Source organism: Pleurodeles waltl, chromosome 8, assembly GCF_031143425.1.
Source record: "Pleurodeles waltl isolate 20211129_DDA chromosome 8, aPleWal1.hap1.20221129, whole genome shotgun sequence".
NCBI lineage: Eukaryota > Metazoa > Chordata > Amphibia > Caudata > Salamandridae > Pleurodeles > Pleurodeles waltl.
Window position 1 is genome coordinate 1,332,168,267 of NC_090447.1, and position 23,055 is coordinate 1,332,191,321.

The 23,055-nt window shown below is 45.9% G+C and overlaps 1 protein-coding gene across 1 annotated transcript in view; it reads left to right on the forward strand.

The window, feature by feature from the left end:
• The window catches only part of CWF19L2 (CWF19 like cell cycle control factor 2), an 860,723-nt gene that overhangs the window by 701,407 nt on the left and 136,261 nt on the right, over positions 1-23,055 (forward strand). The window contains exon 14 of the mRNA XM_069202341.1: positions 1,019-1,135. Coding sequence (XP_069058442.1) covers positions 1,019-1,135 — 117 coding nt within the window. The remainder of the gene's footprint in view (positions 1-1,018; positions 1,136-23,055) is intronic.

The window sequence follows — 23,055 nt, forward strand, 5'->3', positions numbered from 1 at the left end:
TGTCGGGTGCAGACATGCAAAGAAACAGCGAGATGACAGAGGAAGAAACAACATACCGCCACTAGCGCAAAGCTGAGAGGCAAAAGAAAAAAACCAGTGCGCCGACACTAGGGTATTGGGCAATAATCCATGTAATAGGGTCAGTCTCTAAAGCGTTAACATAACAGCCCCAAGGCGGGACAAACCTAAAGCATTTACCTAACAAATCAAGGAATTTTGAAAGGCAGGCCAAGGAACGAATTAAAGAGATGTGTGTGTGTTGGGCGTGGTGAGAGCCCACAGAAGTAGATTACAGCATGTTGAGAGACCGCGCATGCACCCTGTTTAGGCTCGACCTAAAAAGGCAGCAGGCCCTTTCCATCTATGTATCCAGAATCTGGAACAACATCTCCGTATCCATCATGGCACCCTAATGCTGTTCCAGTTTAGTAAAGGGTTGAAGATTCACCTCTTTAGAGATCACTGCATCACTGTGCATGGACAGTACACTTCTGCTAGCAGAACCCAGCTAACTCCACTTCAGTTATTGACTGTATATTCTCTGTATATTCTCCACTGCCTTGTGACTTGGTTTGCGCAATAGGAATTCCACATGCATACATGTAACACTATCTTAACATTTGAGACTTCCTCATTTTGTTCTCTGCTTTGTTAGCTGACCTAACAAAGTAACAAAGGACATAGATAGTAAGTAGGAGTAAGTTACTGGGTAATCCTGGTCCTTCTGGGTTATTTTTACTTCTAGACATCCCTCCATTATGAATGTCCATTGTCCAACCCAGGCTCAGATTGGGTCTTTGGTAGAACTTAGAATCACTTTTGAAGGAAGTAGTCAGGCAGGGCATAGCATGTATCTCTTTGCTTCAGACATTTCTAGACTGCAGTATAGTTTTTTGATCCACAAATCAGTAACCAAAAGGTTCTTATGGACTGAAACCACTGAATAGTATTTTCTCTCTTATAAAGTAAAGGTTTGTTTCACAATATTGATTCACGCATCTACTCTTTTCTTCTTTAGGTGTATATGTGCCTGCCTAATTATCTTTCTCTAACCGATGGACATTGTCTAATTGCGCCTCTTCAACACTACCATTCAGCTACCTTGTTGGACGAGGACATATGGGAAGAAATCCAGGTGTGTTCACATAAAAACTTACATTGTTGAACATGTCTGAATTAATTCAAATACAAATCTTTTGGCTCTGGGCCTTTTGCTATTAATGATGATCATTGTGTTAAATTGATGTACCTCGTAGCGCTGGAGGCAAAACGCTGAATACTTGATGGGGCTTTGAAAGCACACCTTTTTAAAATAACAATTCCCAAATTTGAATCTATCGAAAAAAAAACGTTGGAGGCAAACTAAATGGAAAATCGACAGTGAACAGTAAATTAAAAACAAAGCAAAATGTCTATCCATTTCGACCATTAATTTGCCCATTGCCAAAAGTGATGCCTTGCAACAAGATGACCATAAAAATGTGTATAACCGAATTGCATGTTCTCTATTGTATATTTTCTTTTTTCAAGAATTATGGTCTCTTGTCTTGCTGTTTTTGTGATTGAGTCCATAAGATAAATGAACACAATATGTTTTTATATTTCTTTGCATTGATTTTATAGCATAGTAATGTACCAGCTGTACAAGGTTACATGCATTCAGGTAGCAGACATGAAAACTGTAGGGGCCTTGAGCCATGGATCCCCTTCACCTAAGCAGTCTGTAAATGTCGTCCCCTCAGTCCCAATGAGCTTGATGGCATTGAGGAACGAACAATGTACCCGAACTACGAAGTCTATGCCCCCCAAAAGTATTTATACATTTTAGCACAGCCTCTCCACTTATAAATCTCCTTTTCAGCATTACAGTAGAAGTTCATCCTTTTCTGCAAGGCAGATAAAGGTGCTGAGTTTGGTGATATCCATTGCTGAGCAATGTTCAGTTTAGCCACATGATAACCAATACCTGCAAACAATCTGTGTTGTGAAGCATCCATTCAACCATCCATTATCCCCATAAGCACCACCTTGGGGTCTAACTCCACTGCCACGTGGAGCATATGAGTGATCTGTGGATGGACTGAGGCTCGTTAGGCTTTCATAATGGAGCAGGACCAAACAGCTTGATAGTATGACCCTGCGTGGTCACCACATCGTGTGCAGGTGGGTGAGCTTGCGTGCTGCATCTTCCAGAGCCTATTTGGGCTATACTATTTACAGTGAAAATATGAGAATTGCATGAGCTAGAGATTAGAGGGCATGGAGAGCATTCACGAAGCCATCTTCGCATCTTGCTAGTCTTAATTTTTGAGTTCCACCAGATCAGTCGTCCATCTCTCTCCGAGCTTTAGGAGAGGGTCTGGGGCATTGAGGAGAATGGAGTGGTATAAGCAGGAAATTGAGGGTGAGTTGTACACCTCCCTTTCCTCCTACATGGGCACTTTTCTCCTTTGCTCTTGTGTGTGCCCGAACCTTACCTGACTCCACATCTCTTCTTCTATCCTGAAAATCTCCGGGGACGGGAAGAGGAAGATGAAGCGTGTAACCTAAAGAGAAGAAAGAAGACAGCGAGAATTAATGAGAAGATACAAACTACAAGTATAAAGAACAATGAAGATTGTAACGTTTGGTGTTGTCACCCTACATCCCAGCTTCCCTAGATAAAGTACTTGTGAGACGTGTTTTATTGAAGACACCTACAGACCGGTGCAGGGCAGGTGAGCCCTGAACCTGATTACAAACACCATGCCCTTACTCCTACTTAAAGTATGGGTGATGTGGATTCTAGAAGAAAAGTGCAATTTAAAAAAATGCAGTCTTGCCCTGGTGATGCTTTTTTGAGCTAAAACACACTTTTGGTTTCTAGCTTTTGGGGCCACGCAGATAACCTTTGCAGTTACAGTACTAACTGAAATTTCCTAAGGAAGAACAATCCAATATTTTTACTGAATCATGCATGATGCTTTTGAGTTGGTCTGATTTGAAAGCAAAAAGTAGACCTTATTAGACATGTGTCTTGTTGGTTCCAAAACATATCACTGCTCCAGCTTGGACTAGAATAGCCCTTAGGAATTCCTGAGATTGATTACTGCACATATCTTTCGCCAAGTAGCCAACAGGTTGGATAGCCGGTGCTAGGTACAATTCTTTCAGGTTAGTGCATTTTCACAATTCTGTTTAGGCATGTACGTACTACATAGTTGATCAAGATATTCCATAGATCAGCACAAATAGCAGTTCTTTGTCCATATAACCTGGATTTTCAGACTTCTGACTGTAGAAAATTGGCAGGTTTGGTGAATAATCCAGAGCCTTAACACAAACTCAGTAGGAAAGCTGGAGTAAGTTTGATAGGTTGGGTGTGAAAGGTTCATAAATGTTACCGGGGAATACGGGAAGAGGTCAACACTTGGAAATATGTTTCCAGGTAAAATAAAAATTTAAAAAAATTAAACCGCATTAGCACATTAATGCTAACCTTAAATCGGTAGATTTTCCAGACATTGTAGAATCAGTCAGCCTCATTAGCCTTATGCCCATAAATGATTGCTTTTCATATATTTAGATCCATAAATATATCTAATATTGAATCCATTTTTTTTTAAAAGTTACTCTAGACAGTTATCACTTTTCCTTGCATCTTTTCCTGTACCAGCTTTGCTATCTGGCATCTGCAGTTATTTCAGTCTTTACAGGCATTATTCATATTTTTATCAATTTCTTTAGTCACTTTATTCCCTGCTATAGGGAAATGCCTTAGCTTCTTTATTACATCCTGCTATTGTTTGCTTTCTAATTCTGATGTCATAACTATGTTTTCTAGTACTTTGCCAGTGGCCCTTTTTTGTCTTTCATGTTCTGCTTGAGCAGATGTTGTGTGATGGTTAAACTGTTGACTTAAACTTTGTGTCGTTCTGTTTGCATGGTCTGAGGCAATTTATTTAGTTGTTTGTCCTGCATTCAATATTAAATTTCTTCTGGGCTGCTTCAGAGCTTAGAGGCTCAGCACTGCTCTGATTCTCCTCTTGGGTATAGATTGAATGAGCACTTGTTGTTAAAGCTATCCTGTTCTTTCCTATAATATCAAGTTCCATTCTGCTTAGGGCCATAGATGCTCATTTCTACCCAGGGCCCTTGAAAGTATTTTCTGCCTGGGATCCATGATGTTCATTTCTACCTGTGTTAGTTGTTGTTCATTTATGCATGTAACCATTAATTGTTATTACTGTCATAATCCCAGTTGGGACTGAAAAGTCCTCTGCGTGGTGAGCGATGTGCACCCCTGCCCTGAGTACCCAACTGTATTGTTGTCTCAATCCCTAATGTGAATTTTTAGTCATAGTCAAACACGGATCATACTTGTGCGCAATGACATAGGTCTGTCTCATGGATTGCGGTCTTGTATGATCGGGAGGGGGCACCCAAAGTGCTACCCTCATTGTGGGGGAAAGGCTACTACCTTCACCAGGAGTTAAACAGCACAAACTCGGTGGTGCCAGCATACCGTGTAGTGATCCTTAGTAGTGAACAGGCTATTTTATCCTGTGTCACTGGAAGGAGGCCTACAAACTCACTTATCTTCTTAAAAGTTCTGTTGCTGTGTGTTTAGCTCTTCAGGTTGATGTGGACGCACGTGTTGAAAACGTGCAGAGTACATTTGTGTTCCCAGGGGATACAGTACATCTCCTAGTAGCTCCTAGTTGCTGCATTTAGTAAGTGAAGTTTCTGCCTAACATTACACTGCTGCATTAATTTAGTGCTCCTAATACTCTATCTGATTGGTTATATTGATGTTTTAACCTTGTGCTTTTAATGTTGTTTTATAACATTTTAACACTTACCTATCACCGCTTGCTCGCCAGTCCACCGTGGATTTTTCTGATTGTTGTGGTGAGATCCGCAGTGTTTTTCACTCACTTTCTGTTTTGGGTGAGGTTGGCAGACTATCTGCTCTTTCTGGGTACAGTTCAGAAAGGGATGCTGGCATGGATGTGCCGATGGCACGCTAAAGCAAACCCATGTGCACCTGTCTGCGCCAGGACGTCACATGGAGCCAGAACCCCTGCAACTTCTGGCTAAGGAAATAGGTCGGTCCTTTTAATTTCTTATTCTGCAAATTATATATTAGCATTGAAACGCTATACATTGGTAAAGCCTTGTGTAACTATCTTCCCAATCTATTTAGAGGGCCCAATTACTTGCCTATGCTGCAGATGGCAGAGTTTAGCCGATATTGGTAAATTAACATTAAGGACAACTGAACAAAATGCTTGTCGTTCTATTCCATCTCAAAGTACGGTGCTGCTTACCTTATCTCTTGTTTCGGCACCAAATCTGCCAAAAATAGCAAATTCTGCCTCTAACAGCTCTGAGGCAGCCCAAATAAATGCTTTTTACTAAATGTTAGATCTTGCCGAAACATTCATCTGAATTGTGGGACCTATTGCATTCATCTTCTCCTGATATTGGCTTTTTAACAGAAACCTGGCTTAAGCCTGATGCAACACCAGCCACTGCATCCCTGATAAGTTCTGTATGATTAGAGTAGATAGAGAAGACAGAATGTGGGGTGGCATTATATTTAAGAATTCCAATAAGCTATCTTTTATTGATTCTTTCTTGGCTGATTGAATAGAAATATGTTTTGAATGTTCAGCCAAGGACTGTGGCTGTGGGGCTTTAATCTATCTTCCACCTGGCCCCAAAAAACTATTTAGTCTGAAACCAATTGAACTAATTGCTCCTTATGTCTTAGCTTCTCAACAATGTGTTCTTCTAGAGGACTTTAACTATCATGGCGAAAATCTTCATGATTCTGACGTAGTGCATCTTATATCTGACATTGCCTCACTTGGCCTGGCAGAGAAAGTTTCGGGCCCCACTCATAATGCGAGTCATATGTTGGACATGCTTTTCTCCAACTCCACCTTTTTAACCTATGACACCCCATATCAGTTAATGTGGTTGGATCATGCTGCTACCTTTTTAAAATGTTCTTTATGCCATAAGCGCAGTAGTGCTAAATACACTAAAACTAGACTTCAAAGGCAATGGTCTAGAGCAACGGTACTCAAAGTACGGCCCGCGGGCCGCCAGCGGCCCCACGGACCTAGCTTGGCGGCCCGCGAGACGCACACCAAACGCCATATCATAATGGCAGCAGTATGTAAACATAGAAGAGGGCCGCGGGAGCATGCGCAACAGTGGCTTCCTTGCGCATGCTCCTGCGCCCCTCCTCTATGTTTACGTACGGCGGCCATTGTTTATGGCGTTACCCTGACGATCCTGGAAGCCAAAGCCCCATAAAAGTCAGCGCTTGCAGCTAACTTTTACGGGGCTTTGTCTTCTGCTTCCTGTCACCGGCTCCACGTCTGCTGCCCGCCTGCCTGCCTGCTGTTCCACATTTGTGGCATCTTTACAGTGCTTTGAGTCAGGTAAGGCTCTTTGGTTATTTATTTATTTGTTTTTAATGTAGTGTGTGTTACTGGGGTAGGCGTGAGAGCAGATTGCGCTGTGTGTGTGCAGATGGCGCTGTGTGTGTTACTGGGGTAGGGGTGGGAGCAGATGGCGCTGTGTGTGTTACTGGGGTAGGGGTGGGAGCAGATGGCGCAGTGTGCAGATGGCGCTGTGTGTGTTACTGGGGTAGGGGTGAGAGCAGATGGCGCTGTGTGCAGATGGCGCAGTGTGTGTTACTGGGGTAGGGGTGAGAGCAGATGGCGCAGTGTGCAGATGACGCTGTGTGTGTTACTGGGGTAGGGGTGGGAGCAGATGGCGCAGTGTGCAGATGGCGCTGTGTGTGTTACTGGGGTAGGGGTGGGAGCAGATGGCGCTGTGTGCAGATGGCGCTGTGTGTGTTACTGGGGTAGGGGTGGGAGCAGATGGCGCAGTGTGCAGATGGCGCTGTGTGTTACTGGGGTAGGGGTGGGAGCAGATGGCGCAGTGTGCAGATGGCGCTGTGTGTGTTACTGGGGTAGGGGGGGAGCAGATGGCGCAGTGTGCAGATGGCGCTGTGTGTGTTACTGGGGTAGGGGTGGGAGCAGATGGCACTGTGTGTGTTACTGGGGTAGGGGTGGGAGCAGATGGCGCAGTGTTCAGATGGGGCTGTGTGTGTTACTGGGGTAGTGTGCAGATGTTTTGAAAAAGGGGGTGGGGTGGTTGTTCCCCCTCTAAGCCCCGCCCCCGCGAAGCCCCTCCCCCCGCTGTCACTTCAGTGCGGCCCTCAGCCGCAAACCATACTGCAATTTTGGCCCCCGAGAAAAAGTTTGTGAGTACCCATGGTCTAGAGTCTCTCCTTCATCCTTTGTGGACGTCTATCAATCACCGGATTTTGGAAATATAACTGATGTTGAATCAGGTTTAGTTATGTACCAGGGTGTGCTAATATCGCCCTTTGATAAGTTAGCTCCTTTAGAGCATTCTCAAACGTGATACTCCCTTGTTTACCTCTTCTTTACGAGAGGAAAGAGCACCTTGTAAAAAGCTGGAACGGCGCTGGTGCCGATTTAAGGAACCTGAGAGCAAGGAACCTTATCACTCAGAGTTGATGAAATATTATCTTAATTTAAAAAATGCTAGGAAGCTATGTTTAGTGAACAAAATTGATTCTGCCGGCAATTCAGCTAAAGCACTATGTAAAGTTCTTAATTCCTTTACCAACCCGCTATCTTGTGCTTAAAGGATCCAGCCATCCCAAGTCTTACGTGACTCTCTCGCTTCCCACTTTAAGGATAAAATAAATAAGATCTATTCAAACTTTGCCAACCACATGGAACATGCAACTAAGCCTTTGGAGCTAAATAAGGACACGTGAATGAGCTCCTCCTGTTTGGAGCAGTTTTCTCCATTTTTTCCCTTGAACAAATTCAGGGAGCTCTCTTCTCAGCCAGATCGGGATTGCCTCTAGACGTATGCCTAAAATAACACCCACGTTAGCTAATATTTTGGCCCCTGCATTGGCTTCTCTTTCTAATTTCTCTCTCATAAATGGAAAAATACCAGCAGCCTGAAAAGCAGCACAAGTGATTCCTATCCAGAAGAAAGCTAATATGCCTCCTGATGATTTAAACAACTATTGCCCAATCTCGCTACTTCCATTATTGGGCAAGCAATTGGAAGGCTAATAAATAAACAGCTTATGGAGTATTTAGAATTCAATCAGCTCCTGGATCCTTTGCAGTCCTGTTTCCGACCTTTTCACAGTACTGAAACTACCTTATTAGCGGTAACAGACAATATCAGAGGTGCACTAGACACCAGTAGCCCTGTCATGCTAGTATTATTAGATCTATCCGTGGCTTTTGATACCGTGGCACACCCCCTCCTGATATCAAGGCTGTTGGAGTGTGTCATAATTGGGCCAGCACTACAGCGGCTAAAGGACTTCCTTTCTAATAGAACACAAACGGTCACTTTAGGCTCTATTAAATCTCATACTGTTCACTTGGATAAAGGAGTCCCTCAGACCTCGTGTCTCAGCCTCACTTTATTTAATATTTATATATCACCTTTGGAAAAGTTAGTCAGACAGTTTGACTTAGAAATATACTCATATGCTGATGACACCAAACTGTTTCTGTCTTTTGATAGCGAACCTTCTAAAGTGAAAGAAATTTTCGGTTCGGGCCTCAGGGCTATAGCTGACTGGATGACTGTAAACCGTCTCCAGCTCCACGCAAGTAAAACTGAGATATTGTTACTTGGGAAGGCAGCCTCTCATTGGAGCCCAAGTTGGTGACCTTCAGAACGTGGGACGCCTACCACCCCTGTGATTAAGAATCTTGGTGTCCACTTGGGTCAATCCCTTACCATGGCCGTCCACGTACAGAAAAACATGGGTTTTTGTTTCTTTCCTCTTCTTCCTTTTCCTCTAGGAAAACTCTGGTTCAGGCTTTAATCATCAGCCGTCTGGATTATGGTAACACCTTGTATGCTTCCATAAAGGAGTCCTTACTGACCAAGCTGCAGGCGGTACAGAATACAGCAGCACTCCTTATTTGTAACACACCTGCAAGAACATCAGCGTCTCATCTTCTGCGTTCTCTTCACTGGTAATCAGTTCACAATAGGATTACTTTTAAAATCTTCTGAATTGCTCATGAGGCGTTAATTAGAAAGGGACCATTCTATCTATCCTCAAGGCTTCTTCCCAACAGCCCTCTAGAAATCTGTGATCTTGCAACAAAATGTTGCTTGAAATTCCTAGGAGAAATAGGATCAGGATGGGTGGCCGATCTTTCTCATAAGTGGCCACTCTGTTTTGGAATGTTCTCCCAATTTATTGTCGTCAATGCACTGATCACTTTACTTTCAGGAAACTTCTTAAAACGGTTTATACTAATAGTATGAACTACCTTTCCTTTGCTTCAGCTATTTGAGTCAACACGCTGAGATACTCCTCAGGGTGAGTCACACACGGTATAAGCAACTTTTTAACATAACATCTACAGTGAAGTATGCACTGGCAATATGTGTTTAAAGTGACACACTCTGGTACAGTACAGAGGGACTGTTGGCCTGAACAATGTGCACATACCCAGTGCATGTGTTACATTTGGATATGCTGGTGGTAGCGTAATGCATAAGCACAGCAGTACTGGTCAGTGAATGTACTCTGAATATACACTGAGTGCAGAAGGGCTTGCACTGGTACATTACATGGAAGATCCTGGGTTTTGTTTTGAAAAACACAGGCCTGCCTGGTGAAAACATGAGTAGAGAAATTCCCCCCAGACAGAATTGTATGCATTTCTGTAAGCTGGGTGGGACAAGCACTGTATGAGGAGGGGCCAGGCTATTTTGTGCATTTCAAAGGTCTCTTTGATTCAGTGACAGATCACAAGGAAGAGGCCTGGACACATCTCAGGAAGAGGGAGATAGTTCTAATAGGAACATTATAAAAGGTACGACTGAGTGCCCAGGATTAACCTTTGATGCACATATCACTGTGACTGACATCCAGGTGTGAACACTGGTCACCCCCATGAATCTTGTTGTGGGTTAAACAGCTTTGGAGTCCTGCCTGCTGTGACAGACATTTATCAGAATGAAGAATAAAGGAGAGAGATGTTCATTTCAAAGAATTGGAACCCCAATATAAAACTTCAGAGGTCGGGCACTAAATCACATTTTGTGTCTGAAGAAGAACAATAGGGGAGTCTGAGACACCATACTTTATCTTCCAAGCAGCCAGCTGGTTTGTATGGGGAGGGGAAGTTGTACATGCCTTCTGCCTATGACCAGAACTAGGGGCACAGCCTGTTAGTCTCCCTGCTGGGTGAGGGGACATCAGCCAGGGAAACCAAGATCACCCCCCTGGAGTCTGGAGCACCAATACCTGCCTGCTCTCCAAGATTGGTGTGCTAGTGAGGGAGAGGAGCGCGTTGGAGGAAACAACATACAGAGAGGAGCCCAGATGTATGGGGCTCCTGAGCGAGGTGTGAAGAGCAGCGCTGCATTGATTGGGCCATTGCGTGTGTGCCAAGTTGGAGGTTTGCAACTCTGTATGCCAGGAGTTTCTGTTGGACAACGAGAACAGTGCTGCATCTATCAGGCTATCGTAGGTGTGTAGCATAGTAGAAGTTTGGTGACCCTGATGCCAGGAGGGGCCACCAAGCCTCAATGACAATTGATCAAGCTGTCCCCCTGTGCAGCATGGTAAAACTTTGGTGACCCTGTGTGCCAAGGAACAGCACCCCATCGATTGGACCTGTGTCCCTGTGTGGGAAGTTGCCACAACCCTGTATGCCAGGAGGGGCTGGGGGAGAGGCAGTCTGAGACCAGCATGACCCAACAGTGAGGTACATCGGAGCAACCCCACATGCCAGGAGGGGCTTCTCGGAATGCTGGGGCCAGAGGTACAGGTCGTTGCACGTGACCCAAAAACTGCTGCTGCAACCAAGACGAAGGAGGTTTTGTATCGAGGATATAGAAGATACCATCAGGGCCCCGCCACAATAAGGAAACTGCCCCCTTCCCCGAGCAAGAAAGAAAAAGGACTAGCTGCTTGTGGCTGGAGCTGGACCAACTCTGATTGTCAGGACACTGGTAAGTAGAGCTCATTAGAGAGAGCTGGAGCCTGTCAGGAGCTGCACATGTGAACGCATGAAGCCTAACTTTGCCGATCCAGGCCTGGGCTGCACTGTACTGCTGCCTGGTTTCGTACTGCTGGAGCAGGTAATTGCAAACTGGGCCTACCTGGCTCCGGGGGATATACTGCCTTTGGGTTATGCAACCCTACTTGACTTTAAGTGACTACACCTTACTGAGTCCAAGAGGGGGATACTCTAATGTTGTCTACCTCAAGGGGAACTGTGTTATTGCTTTTTGAATGTCATTTACCTTTTCTTGTGAATTAAAATACTCTTTAATGCAAAATAAGCATTTGACTGGACATTGATATATTATATGCACTGCTTGCACTTTGATCTGAGTCGTATTCATTGATCTGTATCTACACTTCCCTCCAAGGGAGCCTTAACTGCTCATGCTATGGTACCTAACTGAGAGTTGGGTGTTGAAAGGGGTGCTTCACCCAATTGAGCGGGATCCATAATAGGATGGGCCCCGGGACATCATGGGTAAAAGGCCTCAAGAACCTTGGTTGGGCCCGGTAATTTCTGCGTGCCCCCTGAACGTGGTTCTGACAGTTGGCACCTAGCAGTGGACTGCCTAATGTTTTAGGAGTCAAAAGATATAGAGGTGGCATTGGCCATTTCCAGCTCGTGGCAAGGTTGCAATAAGTAAAGTTTTTTTTTCTGTCTACGCGCAAAAGGCAGTGGAGCACACAGGGTTAAAAATTGACGTCAGCACCATGTCCATGGAACAGATGAAGGATTTATGTAGGGACTGAGGGTGGAAGGTTCCCAGGAGTAGGGACAGAGAGTTCCTTGCTAATTTCATTATGGACCACTTTGAGATACTGGGTGGAAGGGAGGAGGCTGTAGTTGACACTGGGGAGGGAACCATTTTAGGAACAAGAAAGGGACTGCTGTGGGTTCAGGCTCTAGGATCCCCTTAGCACTCATATATCCCAGACACACGCCGCGTATGCCCCCTAATGCATTTTCCAAAGTTTCAATAAGATAGTCACCACCTTTAGTTTGCATAATACCACCGGTGGGTACACCACCTCGAATTTATAGGGCACCCATGTCACCAATTCCCAGAAGGAACCTTTTGGGTGAGAGGAGCCTAGCAGAGACCTTGAGCTTGGAGTTGGCACTTCCAAAACCTAAGGCTGAGGATGAGAAAGCCAGAGTTCGAGAGAAAGAAGCTAAGGCTAGCTCACAGGGATCAAGAGGACAGGAGGCAGGAAAGATGGGAGGAATGGGTACGGGAGGAGAAATTGCCAGAAAGGGAGGAAAAACAGCAAGAAAGGGAGGAGTAACAGTGAGTGGGAGAAGTAACAGAAGGAAAAGGAATGAGGGCTGGAAAGTAAAATGATAGCCCTTGAGAGAGAGAAACTTAGGATGACAGCAATGACAACTCCATCTGGGATAAGTGACTCTACTTCAAGTTCAGGTCAGGCTGCGGCCATGTTTCTATTTTGGAATGGTTTGTGAGCTTTAAAGATGCTTGTAAGGTGCAGTCCTTGAAGGAAGTGTCTAAGGCAGCTGCCTTTATGGGGCACATGCCATTGGAGGGGAGCGTCGCCATTGGTAGGTTGCCTGTGGCAGACTAGATAGTCTATCAGTGAATGACGGAAGCTCGCAATAGGAGGTTTGGTCTGAAGCTAGCTCAGTACCTTCAAACATTCAGCGACTGCAGGAGAGTGGATGGTGTTCCGTTTGAGACTAGGGTTCACGGAGTATTGTGTGATTGGAAGGATTGGTAAGAGGGTTGAGGCCAAGGTTTTTCAGTCCCTTAACCAGTTGATGGTGTCAGAGCGACTTGAGGAGGAGTGCTGTACCCCACTCAGGCAATAGTTGTCTGATCTGTCAGAGAGGGATTCAACAAAACGTGCAGTGTTAGCTGATAAGTGGCAGAGTAGTACCAATGGGACTCGCAGACGGCCCAGGAAACATGAGAATGGTAATGTTGTATCCGAGAAGGAGCATAATGAGAAGGTAATGCAAGGAAGCCCTTCCAAGTCCAAAGTAGTGAATTGTTTTAAGTGCCACAAGGTGAGACATTACAAGAGAGTCCGTCAAAAATAGGAACTTGACACAGCCACTCCAGTGATAGCAAGCATGTTGCACTTCGGTGAAGGTACACACGAGGGATTGGTTGCACTCAACCTAGTAGCTATGGACATTTGGGATAGGGACCCAGATGCTCTGAATCACATCCATCCTAACACACTGGGATTTAGTTAGTATCAGTGGGAGGAAGATAAATGCATGGAGCGATAGTGGAGCCTTCCACACTGTGGTTGAGAGGAAGTACCTTAAGCCTAAGTAAATACTCCCTAGAACCAATGATACAGGATTGGTAGCCAGTGGAGAGGGCATGGAGTATCCATTTCCCAGGGTTAAGATTGATGGGGCTTAATGGCAAGGTGGCTATGGTCAGTGTTGGAGTAAAGGAACTGCAAGCAGCTGGATGTCACTTGGGCAATGATTTGATTGCGCCTGGCTTAGTGCCAGGACCAGAAGCCTTTATGGCTTGCACATCGTCAGCTATGTTAACCAGAGCACAGGCTGCTTCACAGTTACAGGTTGAGGCTGGGACCATCTCTGGTTGCAGGGACCCGGACAAGATAGTTTTCAGGAAAGGGCAGACTCTGGGAAGGCAATGGCCATGGAGACCCTTGTTTTTCCTCTGAAGGGAAAGGAGGATGAGACTCCCAAAGTGGACCACATGCTGGAGTCTGGCTCACTTCCAGAGCTGTAAGAGTTGTTAGTTGCTGGGGGGCCTACTCAGGAAGATTTCTGCAAGGCACAGGAATAGTGCTCTACACTTGAAGAACTTTGGAAGGAAGCATAGGAATAGGTCAGCAAAGGGGTGGTCTGGAAACACTATAGGCTTGATTTAGCTTTCGGCAGACGGGTTACTCCGTCACTGTGGTGACGGAAATCCCATCTGCTGAAATATGCATCCAATAGGGAATAATGGGATTTATATTTCGGCAGACAGGAGATCGTCATTGTTGTGACGGAGTATCCCATCTACTAAAATCTAAATCGGGCCCTAGGTTGGCAGGGAGAACGGGCTACTTTATAGTTAAATAGGCTATCCTGAGCCAGGCACTAGTAAGAGATTGGTGGTTCCATTAGTGCACTGAAACTTCCTGTTCTTGCTAGCCCATGAAGTTCCCTTAGCAGGACACTTAGAGATTGGAAAAACCCAGGATAAGCTGGACTCTCTGATCAAATGGCCAGGAATTCGCAGAGACCCACAACAGGTCTGTAAAACCTGTCCAACTTGCCAGCTGAGTGGTAGGACAGTAGGGAAGACTAATTCACCATTAGTTCCTCTACCAGTTGTAGGTGTTCCATTTGAGTGGGTGGGAATAGACAAAACTGGTCCATTCTATCCCCCCCCCTCTTAACAGTCAGGCAACAAGTATATCTTGGTTGTTGTGGCTCTTGCCACCAGGTACCCTGAAGCTGTACCTCTGAGGAACATGACTGAAAAGGCAGTAGTAAATGCTCTCTTGGGGATTTTTTCTAGGGTCAGAGTTCCAAGAAAACTAATTTATAACCGGGGAACCAACTTCATGTCTTCTTACATGAGAGAGATGTTAGAGCAAGCTAGTGTGGTGTACTACGTCTCCATGTCACACCACCGACAAAACAGTCTTTTAACAAAACACTGAAGAGCATAATGAGAACTCTAGCACAGAACCTCAGTAGGAAGTGGGATCTTCGCCTGCCATGCCTCCTATTTGCCTAGAGAGAGATTCCCCAGAAGGGTGTAGGGTTCAGTCCATTTGAACTTCTGTATGGACACCTGGCGAGATGTCACTTGCCTTAGAGAAGGATGGGAAGGTACCTCAAAAACCCCACAGAAACATAAAACGTCAAGGGTCAGGCCCTAAATCACATTTTGTGTCTGGAAAAGAACTATAAGTAGGGAAGTCTGAGACTCCATACTGCTCCAAGGGAGCTTTGACTGCTTGTGCTCAGCTACGTAACTAAGCTGGGTGCTTCACCCAGTTGAGCAGGATCCATAGTAGGATGGGCTGCTGGACATAAGGGCCAAGTAAATCCAGCTTGCCCTGTAGTCCAGTGAACACAGTTCTGATAATTCCAGAAAGAAAGGGAAAGTTTCTCGGCCCAGACGCTTCACTCTTCTTAAAGGTCTAATGCACGACGATTCCCCACAAACGAACCCAGAGTGTACAAGACAAGCAGACACCACACTAGCTAGGGATACAGGCAAATCCACAAACCCTCCCACAGCCTACAATACCAAATGGTGATGTCCGGACACCAAAGTCCAGTTGATGTGAAACTGGCACTCACCATACCCAGTCAAAACCTGCAGCAGAATGCAGTCCATATAAGACGAAAAGGACATCATTGAAAATTTGGAAAGCACCCTAAAAAAACAGGACTTCCCTAGTGAATCCATGCAAACTCTATGTTGTCTTTGTAGGCTTTGTAATGGTTGATTCAATTCTAAAATGTTATTCTTGTGGCTGGCTTAACCTTTTCAAACAGTACATGAAAGCAAAGGATAGATAGAGTCTAATCAAGACAAGCGGAGCTGGGGACTTGGAGGAGCACTCTCTCTGTGGGAATGCATTGGAGTAAAGCCAAATGCATGATTAGTTTTGCTCTTCTCTTCTCAGTCCAACATCCTTAGCAGCCAGAACTGGGGACTGAATTATCCTCAGATTTTAGGATTTTACAGTTAGTGTTCATCATTTAAATCAATTTTGGAAAGAGTGACCATGCCTTTTGCAAAGGCTAACTATGAAGGTCAATGTTTCCATTGGGTACCCCCCACAACCCTTGGGTACCTCCCACCCCCCTCCAAAAACACTTGAAATTATCATACATCTTTGCAGGCCATCTCTTCTGTTTTCCAGCCGTTGCCAATTTACCAACTGTAGGTAACATCAGGATCATGCCTAGGAGTCTCTTACTATCATGCTCCCCTTTACAAGACTGTTTTTAAATGTTACTCATTGAATTCCCTCTTTGCTAGTGATTTTGTGATGGATAATTTGAGACAGAACACAAGGACTTATATAGTCTTCGGCTCCACTGGACCAGCGTGTCTATCATGAGAACCACGGAACAGAATGTAACCTTTAAAGTCATTTTACGTGACCCTCCACACTATTATCTGTTCACTGTTTTGTGTCAAAGTACAGAGCAAATAATGTACAGAGAGGCAGAAGTACTGTTGTTTTCTTTTCCAGCACGACAACCAATAAATGCATAATTTCACAGATTATGAGAAATTACATTGTCTGACCACAGTAAGCCCCTCAGTGTTTGCATCACGTCAAACAAAACAGACTCCCAAAGGGTCACTTCAAAAACAGTGCTACAGTGAATTTTGCGACAGTCTGTAACAGTTACAAGCTCTCCAAACTGATGGATACTTCTTTTTGTTTTATAAAACAGATTTTGCCCATTCCCATCAGGATTGGGTACCTTCCCAGGACCCCCCACTTCGTCCAGAATCCTAGGAAGGCAATACAGGGCAGTGTCTCATTTGGCGCAAGACAACTCTCGATAATACGGCAAATATTTCCTGCCAATATGAAGTGTTAACTGGGCAGCCCACACTATGTGAAAGTAGTTCACTCCCGTCTGTGGACATTAGAAGCACTTCAAAAGTGGGATTTGGTCTCCCCTGCCAAAGTCCTTAAGGTGTAAGGTAAGTAGCGTGCAAGTAGTTGAGCTGAATGAAGTGAAGGTGTGAGGAAATGGCCAGTACCCGGGTGGGGCAATCAGAACCTCCCTCCTATCACACCTCATGAGTACTTCTAACCTCAGTTTCCTCACCATAGAAATATTCCCGAGGCATCAGCTGGATCTGGAAAACTCAAAAGCAGTACTCCTTCATGCCGGTAGATGGAGTCATTCTGCTCTGCGTCAATGACAGTCTGCTCCAGAAGTGATGAACTGAGCCGCTTATATGTGGCACCAAGTCACTTCAAAGTCATTTGCATTCTTTCCGCACATTCAGATGCAGATCCAGATCGCTAATCCTTCCATGTGCAGCACTGACGCAAGTCAAGGCCTTAAGTGAGGTCATGCTCCATTTTCAGTATACCTCGAGCTCCTTCTGGGATGCCTTTGGGCCCGAGAACTCTCACTGGCCTCCGGCTGGGCTTTCAGCCAGCTGTTCATCCTCAGTGGCATCTGTGCCACTCGAACCTGCCTGAGGTTCTGTATCTGTGCTGACTTTGATGCTGGCGCCACACTATATATGCCGGGTGAAGGATACACCCGACCGAACCCACAGCCACCTGGCAATTCTTTTGATTCCAACTCACTACCTTAACTGTGCGTCAACGTTTTGACAATTGGTATGAGGAATTATAGGATGCCAGTGGCTTAGACATCTCCCCAGTCACTGAATTTGTGTCTCTCTCTGGATTGCCTCTAGAAAGATCACATATTTTGCTGTTGTGATTGGAAGGGTGTCAGAGGTTCATGACTTGCAACTCCTCCACTACTGAAGTTAAAACCAACATTCTGACAGAGATCCTTCTGTCTGGCACTGTTCCTACCAATCCTTTCTTGCCCATTTAATGAGGCTTTTAGAGGCAAGGTTGTTTCAGGCAGTCGTAGGCCACCTCCAGACAAAGGTGAACCTACTGACATTCTTAAGGTTCACTATCAATATGCTGAAGTCACACCTGACTCCTTTGCACATGCTCCTGTTTATTGGAGCCATCCTGGAAATGGTGCAGTTTCTTCCCTTTCCTCCAGAGCACATAGTCCAGGACATACTGGTTATCGCACCCTAAGGGACCCCTCACCTAACACATGCACACTGCCATTGCAGATTGTGTGTGTTGGTGGGGAGAAAAAGGCAAAGTCGACATGGCATCCCCCTCAGGGTGCCATGCACACAAAACACTGCCTGTGGCATAAGTAAGTCACCCCTCTAGTAGGCCTTACAGCCCTAAGGCAGGGTGCACTATACCACAGGTGAGGGCATAGCTGCATGAGTACTATTCCCCTACAGTGTTTAAGTCCATTCTTAAACATTGTAAGTGTAGTGTTGCCATATTAAGTATATGGTCTGGGAGTTTGTCAAAAACAAACTCCACAGTTCCATAATGGCTACACTGAATACTGGGAAGTTTGGTATCAAACTTTTCAGAATAATAAACCCACACTGATATCAGTGTTGGATTTATTTAAAAAATGCACAAAGAGGGCATCTTAGAGATGCCCCCTGTATTTAACCCAATCCTTCAGTGCAGGACTGATTGGTCTGTGCCAGCCTGCCACTGAGACAAGTTTCTGAGCCTGCTGAGCCTGCTCTCTTGGGGTGAGAGCCTTTGTGCTCTCTGAGGCCAGAAACAAAGCCTGCTCTGGGTGTAGGTGCTTCACACCTCCCCCCTGCAGGAACTGTAACACCAAGCAGTGAGCCTCAAAGGCTCAGGCTTCGTGTTACAATATCCCAGGGCACTCCAGCTAGTGGAGATGTGCCTCCCCACACCTCCCCCACCCCCTATCCCCTGGACACAGTCCCCACTTTTGGCGGCAATCTGGGGAGATAATGAGAAAAACATAGAGCAGTCACCCCCTCAGCCTGGTCCACCCCTAACGTGACCAGAGCTGAAGTGACCCCCTCCTTAGATAATCCTCCAACTTGGTTTGGAGGATTTTGCCCACTAGGGAGAGGGATGTGCCCTCCTCCCCCAAAGGGAGGAGGCACAAGGAGGGTGTAGCCACCCTCAGGGACAGTAGCCATTGGCTACTGCCCTCCAGCCCTAACACATCCCTAAATTCAGTATTTAGGGGCGACCCTGAACCCAGGAAATCAGATTTCCTGATGACCTAAAGAAGTAGAAGGACTGCTGACCTGAAAGCCCAGCAGAGACGACAGAGACGACAACTGACTTGGCCCCAGCCCTACTGGCCTGTCTCCAGACTCAAAGAACCTGCAACAGTGACACATCCAGCGGGACCAGCGACCTCTGCCGACTCAGAGGACTCCATTGGACAGTGGCTCTGTCCAAACAACAAAGAATAAACCATTGTTAAAGGGAATCCAGCCTCACTCCTGAAGCATGAGTCCCCAACACTCTGCACCCGACGCCCCCGGCTTGTGTCCAGAGAAACCAACACTGCAGTGAGGGCCCCCAGGCGACGTTGACACCCTGAGACGACCTCCCTGCACCCCCACGGCAACCTGCAGAGACAATCCAGAGGATCCCTCTGACCGCGACTGCCCAGTAACAAAGAACCCAACGCCTGGAAGAAGCACTGCACCTGCAGCCCCCAGGTCCGAAAAGAACCAACTACCAGTGTAGGAGTGACCAACAGGGGGCCCTCCTCTCTGCCCAGTCAGTGGCTGGCCCGAGAAGCACCCCCTGTGCCCTGCCTGCATCACCAGAGGGACCCCCGGGTCCCTCCATTGATTCCAATAGAAAACACAACGTTGTGTTTGCACACTACACCCTGCCTCCCCTGTGCTGCTGAGGGTGTATTTTTTGTGCCTGTTTGTGACCCCACCCAGTGCTCTACAAAACCCCCCTGGTCTGCTCCCCGAGGACGCAGGTACTTACCTGCTAGCAGACTGGAACCGGAGCACCCCTAGTCTCCATAGGCGCCTATGTTATTTGGGGCACTCTTTGACCTCTGCACCTGACTGGCCCGGTGTTACTGGTGCCGGGTGTTTGAGGTTGACTTGAACTCCCAATGGGGGGCTGCCTATGCCCTGGAGACTGAACTTGTAAGTGCTTTACTTACCTGCTAAACTAACTTGTACTTACCTCCCCCAGGAACTGTTAAATTTTGCAGTGCCCACTTTTAAAATAGCTTATTGCCATTTTATGCCAAACTGTATACATTACTGTTTTCATTCAAAGTTCTTTATTTACCTATTGCAAGTACCTTACAATTTATGGATGTACTTGAATTCTGAATCTTGTAGTTCTAAAATAAATTAAGAAAATAATATTTTTCTATATAAAAACCTGTTGGCCTGGAGTTACGTCTTTGAGTGTGTGTTCCCATTTATTGCCTGTGTGTGTACAACAAATGCTTAACACTACCCTCTGATAAGCCTACTGATCGACCACACCACCACATATAGAGCATTAGTATCATCTATTATTTCCACTATCAACCTCTAAGGGGACCCCCTGGACTCTGTGCACACTATCTCTCACTTTGAGATAGTATATACTGAGCCAGCTACCTACAATCCTGAAGAAGGAGAAGTTAAAAACGCTCCTGCTCACTACTAAACTCTGGTCTGCCCTGGACCTAGGAGAATGGATGGTAGCATTAGACTTGAAGGACGTATACTTCCACATCCCATCCTGCCTGCCCAGAGATGTTACCTGCGGTTCACGGTAGGCCAAAAGTACTTTCAGTTAGTTGTGCTTCTCTTCGGCCTTACAGCACATCTCGGCTGTTCACCAAGGTGATGGCAGAGGTTGCAGTTAATTTGCAGAGATCAGGGGTGCCAGTGTTCCCCTAACTCGACAACCAGCTTTTTAAGATGTGCTCACCCCATGCTGTCATCCCCCCAACTCCAGACTATGGCGAACGTCCTGCATTCGCTGAGGTTGACTAACAATGTGTCAAAGTCACATCTGAATCCCTCTCAGATGCTCCGTTTCATCAGACACTGTGCAGTTTTGGCCCTATCCTCCCAAACAGTGACTCCAGGATATTCAGGCTGTGGTACTGATGTTTCAGCCTTTATCCTGGATTTTGATGAGAGTGACTCTGAGGCTGCTGGGCCTCGTGGCCTCCTGCATCCTGCTTGTGACTCATGCCCACTGGCATATGCAGGCTCTGCAGTAGGACCTGAAGTTCCAGTGGGCGCAGCATCAGGGTACAGATCTCAGAGGGAACTGCAAAAGATCTGCACTGGTGGTTAACAAATCACCATTAAGTCAGTGGCGGACCCCTCGCACTTCCCCAACCAGGTATGACAGTGGTGGCAGATGCCTCACTTCTGGGATGGGATGGCCATCTGGGGGAGATGGAGATCAGAGGTCTCTGGTGGAAACCTAACTCCACATCAACCTTCTGGAGTTTCAGGTGATCCGACTGGCACTAAAATCCTTTGTACCCTCCATCAAGGGAAAGGTAATGCAGGTGTTTATAGATAACACCACTGCCATGTGGTACTGCAACAAACAGCGCAGAATGGAGTCATGGATTCTCTGTCAAGAGGCCCTGCATCTCTGGACATGGCTGGAACATTAGGGCATTCTCTAGTAGTTCAACACCTGTCAAGCTCTCGGAATGCCAGGGCGGACGAACTCAGCCAAAGATGCTTAGCGGATCACAAATGGTGTCTCCATTCAGAGGTGTTACAAGGTCTCCTTCTGCAGTGGGGAGAGCCTTAGTTAAATATGTTTGCCACTGCCAAGAACGTGCAATGTCAGACGTTCTGCGCACTGGAGGGTCCAAGGTGGCTCTCGCTCGACTCAAGTGGAGCTGAGGCCTTCTGTACACCTTTCCGCCCATACCACTCCTGTCCAGGTATTGCTTGGGTATCTATTCTAAGGTAAGGAATCTGCAGCTAGAAGTCTCTATCTAATGAACATGTTACTTACCTTCCGATAGAGAATCTCTGTAGCTGCAGAGTCCTTTCTGACCCACCAATCCAACCAACTCTGCAAACAGATTTCTATAGAGAGTGTATTTCTGCTTTTCAAGGTCCTAGTTTTCCATACCATTGGTCATTGTTCTCCATGGCACCGCACTCCTGCCATGGAAAGTTGCGGGAAAAAAAAGTCAGCGCGCTGGGGTGAAGCTTGTATAGGCACCGTGCACATCACTTCTGCCGCAGATGATGCCAGGCGGAGCTGAACAACACCACCTAGCAGCGAACAGGGGTACTGCTCAGGCAAAATTACCAGATCCAGTTTGACCCCTGGAGATAATTATAAGGTAAGAAATCGCTACCAGATAAGACATTACCGAAGTTTAGTAACTTCTTCACCAGTCACTGATCCTTAAGGTATGTTTAGAACACATTTTAAAGTGCTTTCTTTTTATGTTTGCCATTGTAAGTATGTATTGACAGGAGGAACAATACCAGCTTTAGATGATTTTCTTTTTTTTTTTTTTGTACCGGCCAGTACATTTAAGTGCTGGTCATACCAGTAAAAATAAGCATTGACAAACCCTATAGGTCTCATCTATGTGACAGGTTATGGCTTTGGCAATGTATTATAGCCATGTTGTACACCAGTGTGGCTGCTGTTAAGCATGACTAAATGTTAGTGGGGTGGAGTGGAGTATGGGTTGGTAGGAGTGGGATAGATTGGGGTAAATTGGGCTAGAGTGGAGTGGGGTAGATTAAGGTAGAGGGGAGTAGAGTAGATTGGGGTAGATGGGTATAGATTGAAGTGGTGTAGATTCAAATGCGGTAGAGTGGAGTGGGGTATGGTAGATTGGGGTAGATTGGAGTGGGGTGTGATGGTGTGGGGTGGAATAGATTGTAGTGGGGTAGATTGTGGTAAGGGTGCTGTGGGGTAGATTATAGTGGGGTAGATTGTAGTGAATTGGGGTAGATTGTAGTGGGGTAGATTGGGGTAGACTCCAGTGGGGTAGATTGGAGTGAAGTTAGGTGGAGTGGGATGGATTGTAGTGGGGTAAATAGGGGGTAGATTGTAGTGGAGTATATTAGAGTCGGTGGATTGGGGTAGTTTGTGCAGTGGATGGATTGTAATGGATTGGGGTAGATTGGATTTGAGTAGAGTAGTGTTGAGTGGTGTATAATGATGTAGGGTGGAGTAGGGTTCATTGAGATGGAGTTAATTGGGGTAGATTGGCAGAGTAGGGTAGAATAATGTAAAGTGGGGTAGACTGATGTAGAATGGAGTAAATTGGGGCAGAGTGTGGTAGATTGGAGTGGGGTAGATTGTATAGGAGTGGAGTAGATTGGGGTAGATTTGAGTGAAGTAGGTAGATTGGATTTGAGTGGAGTAGTGTGTGTTAGACTATGGTA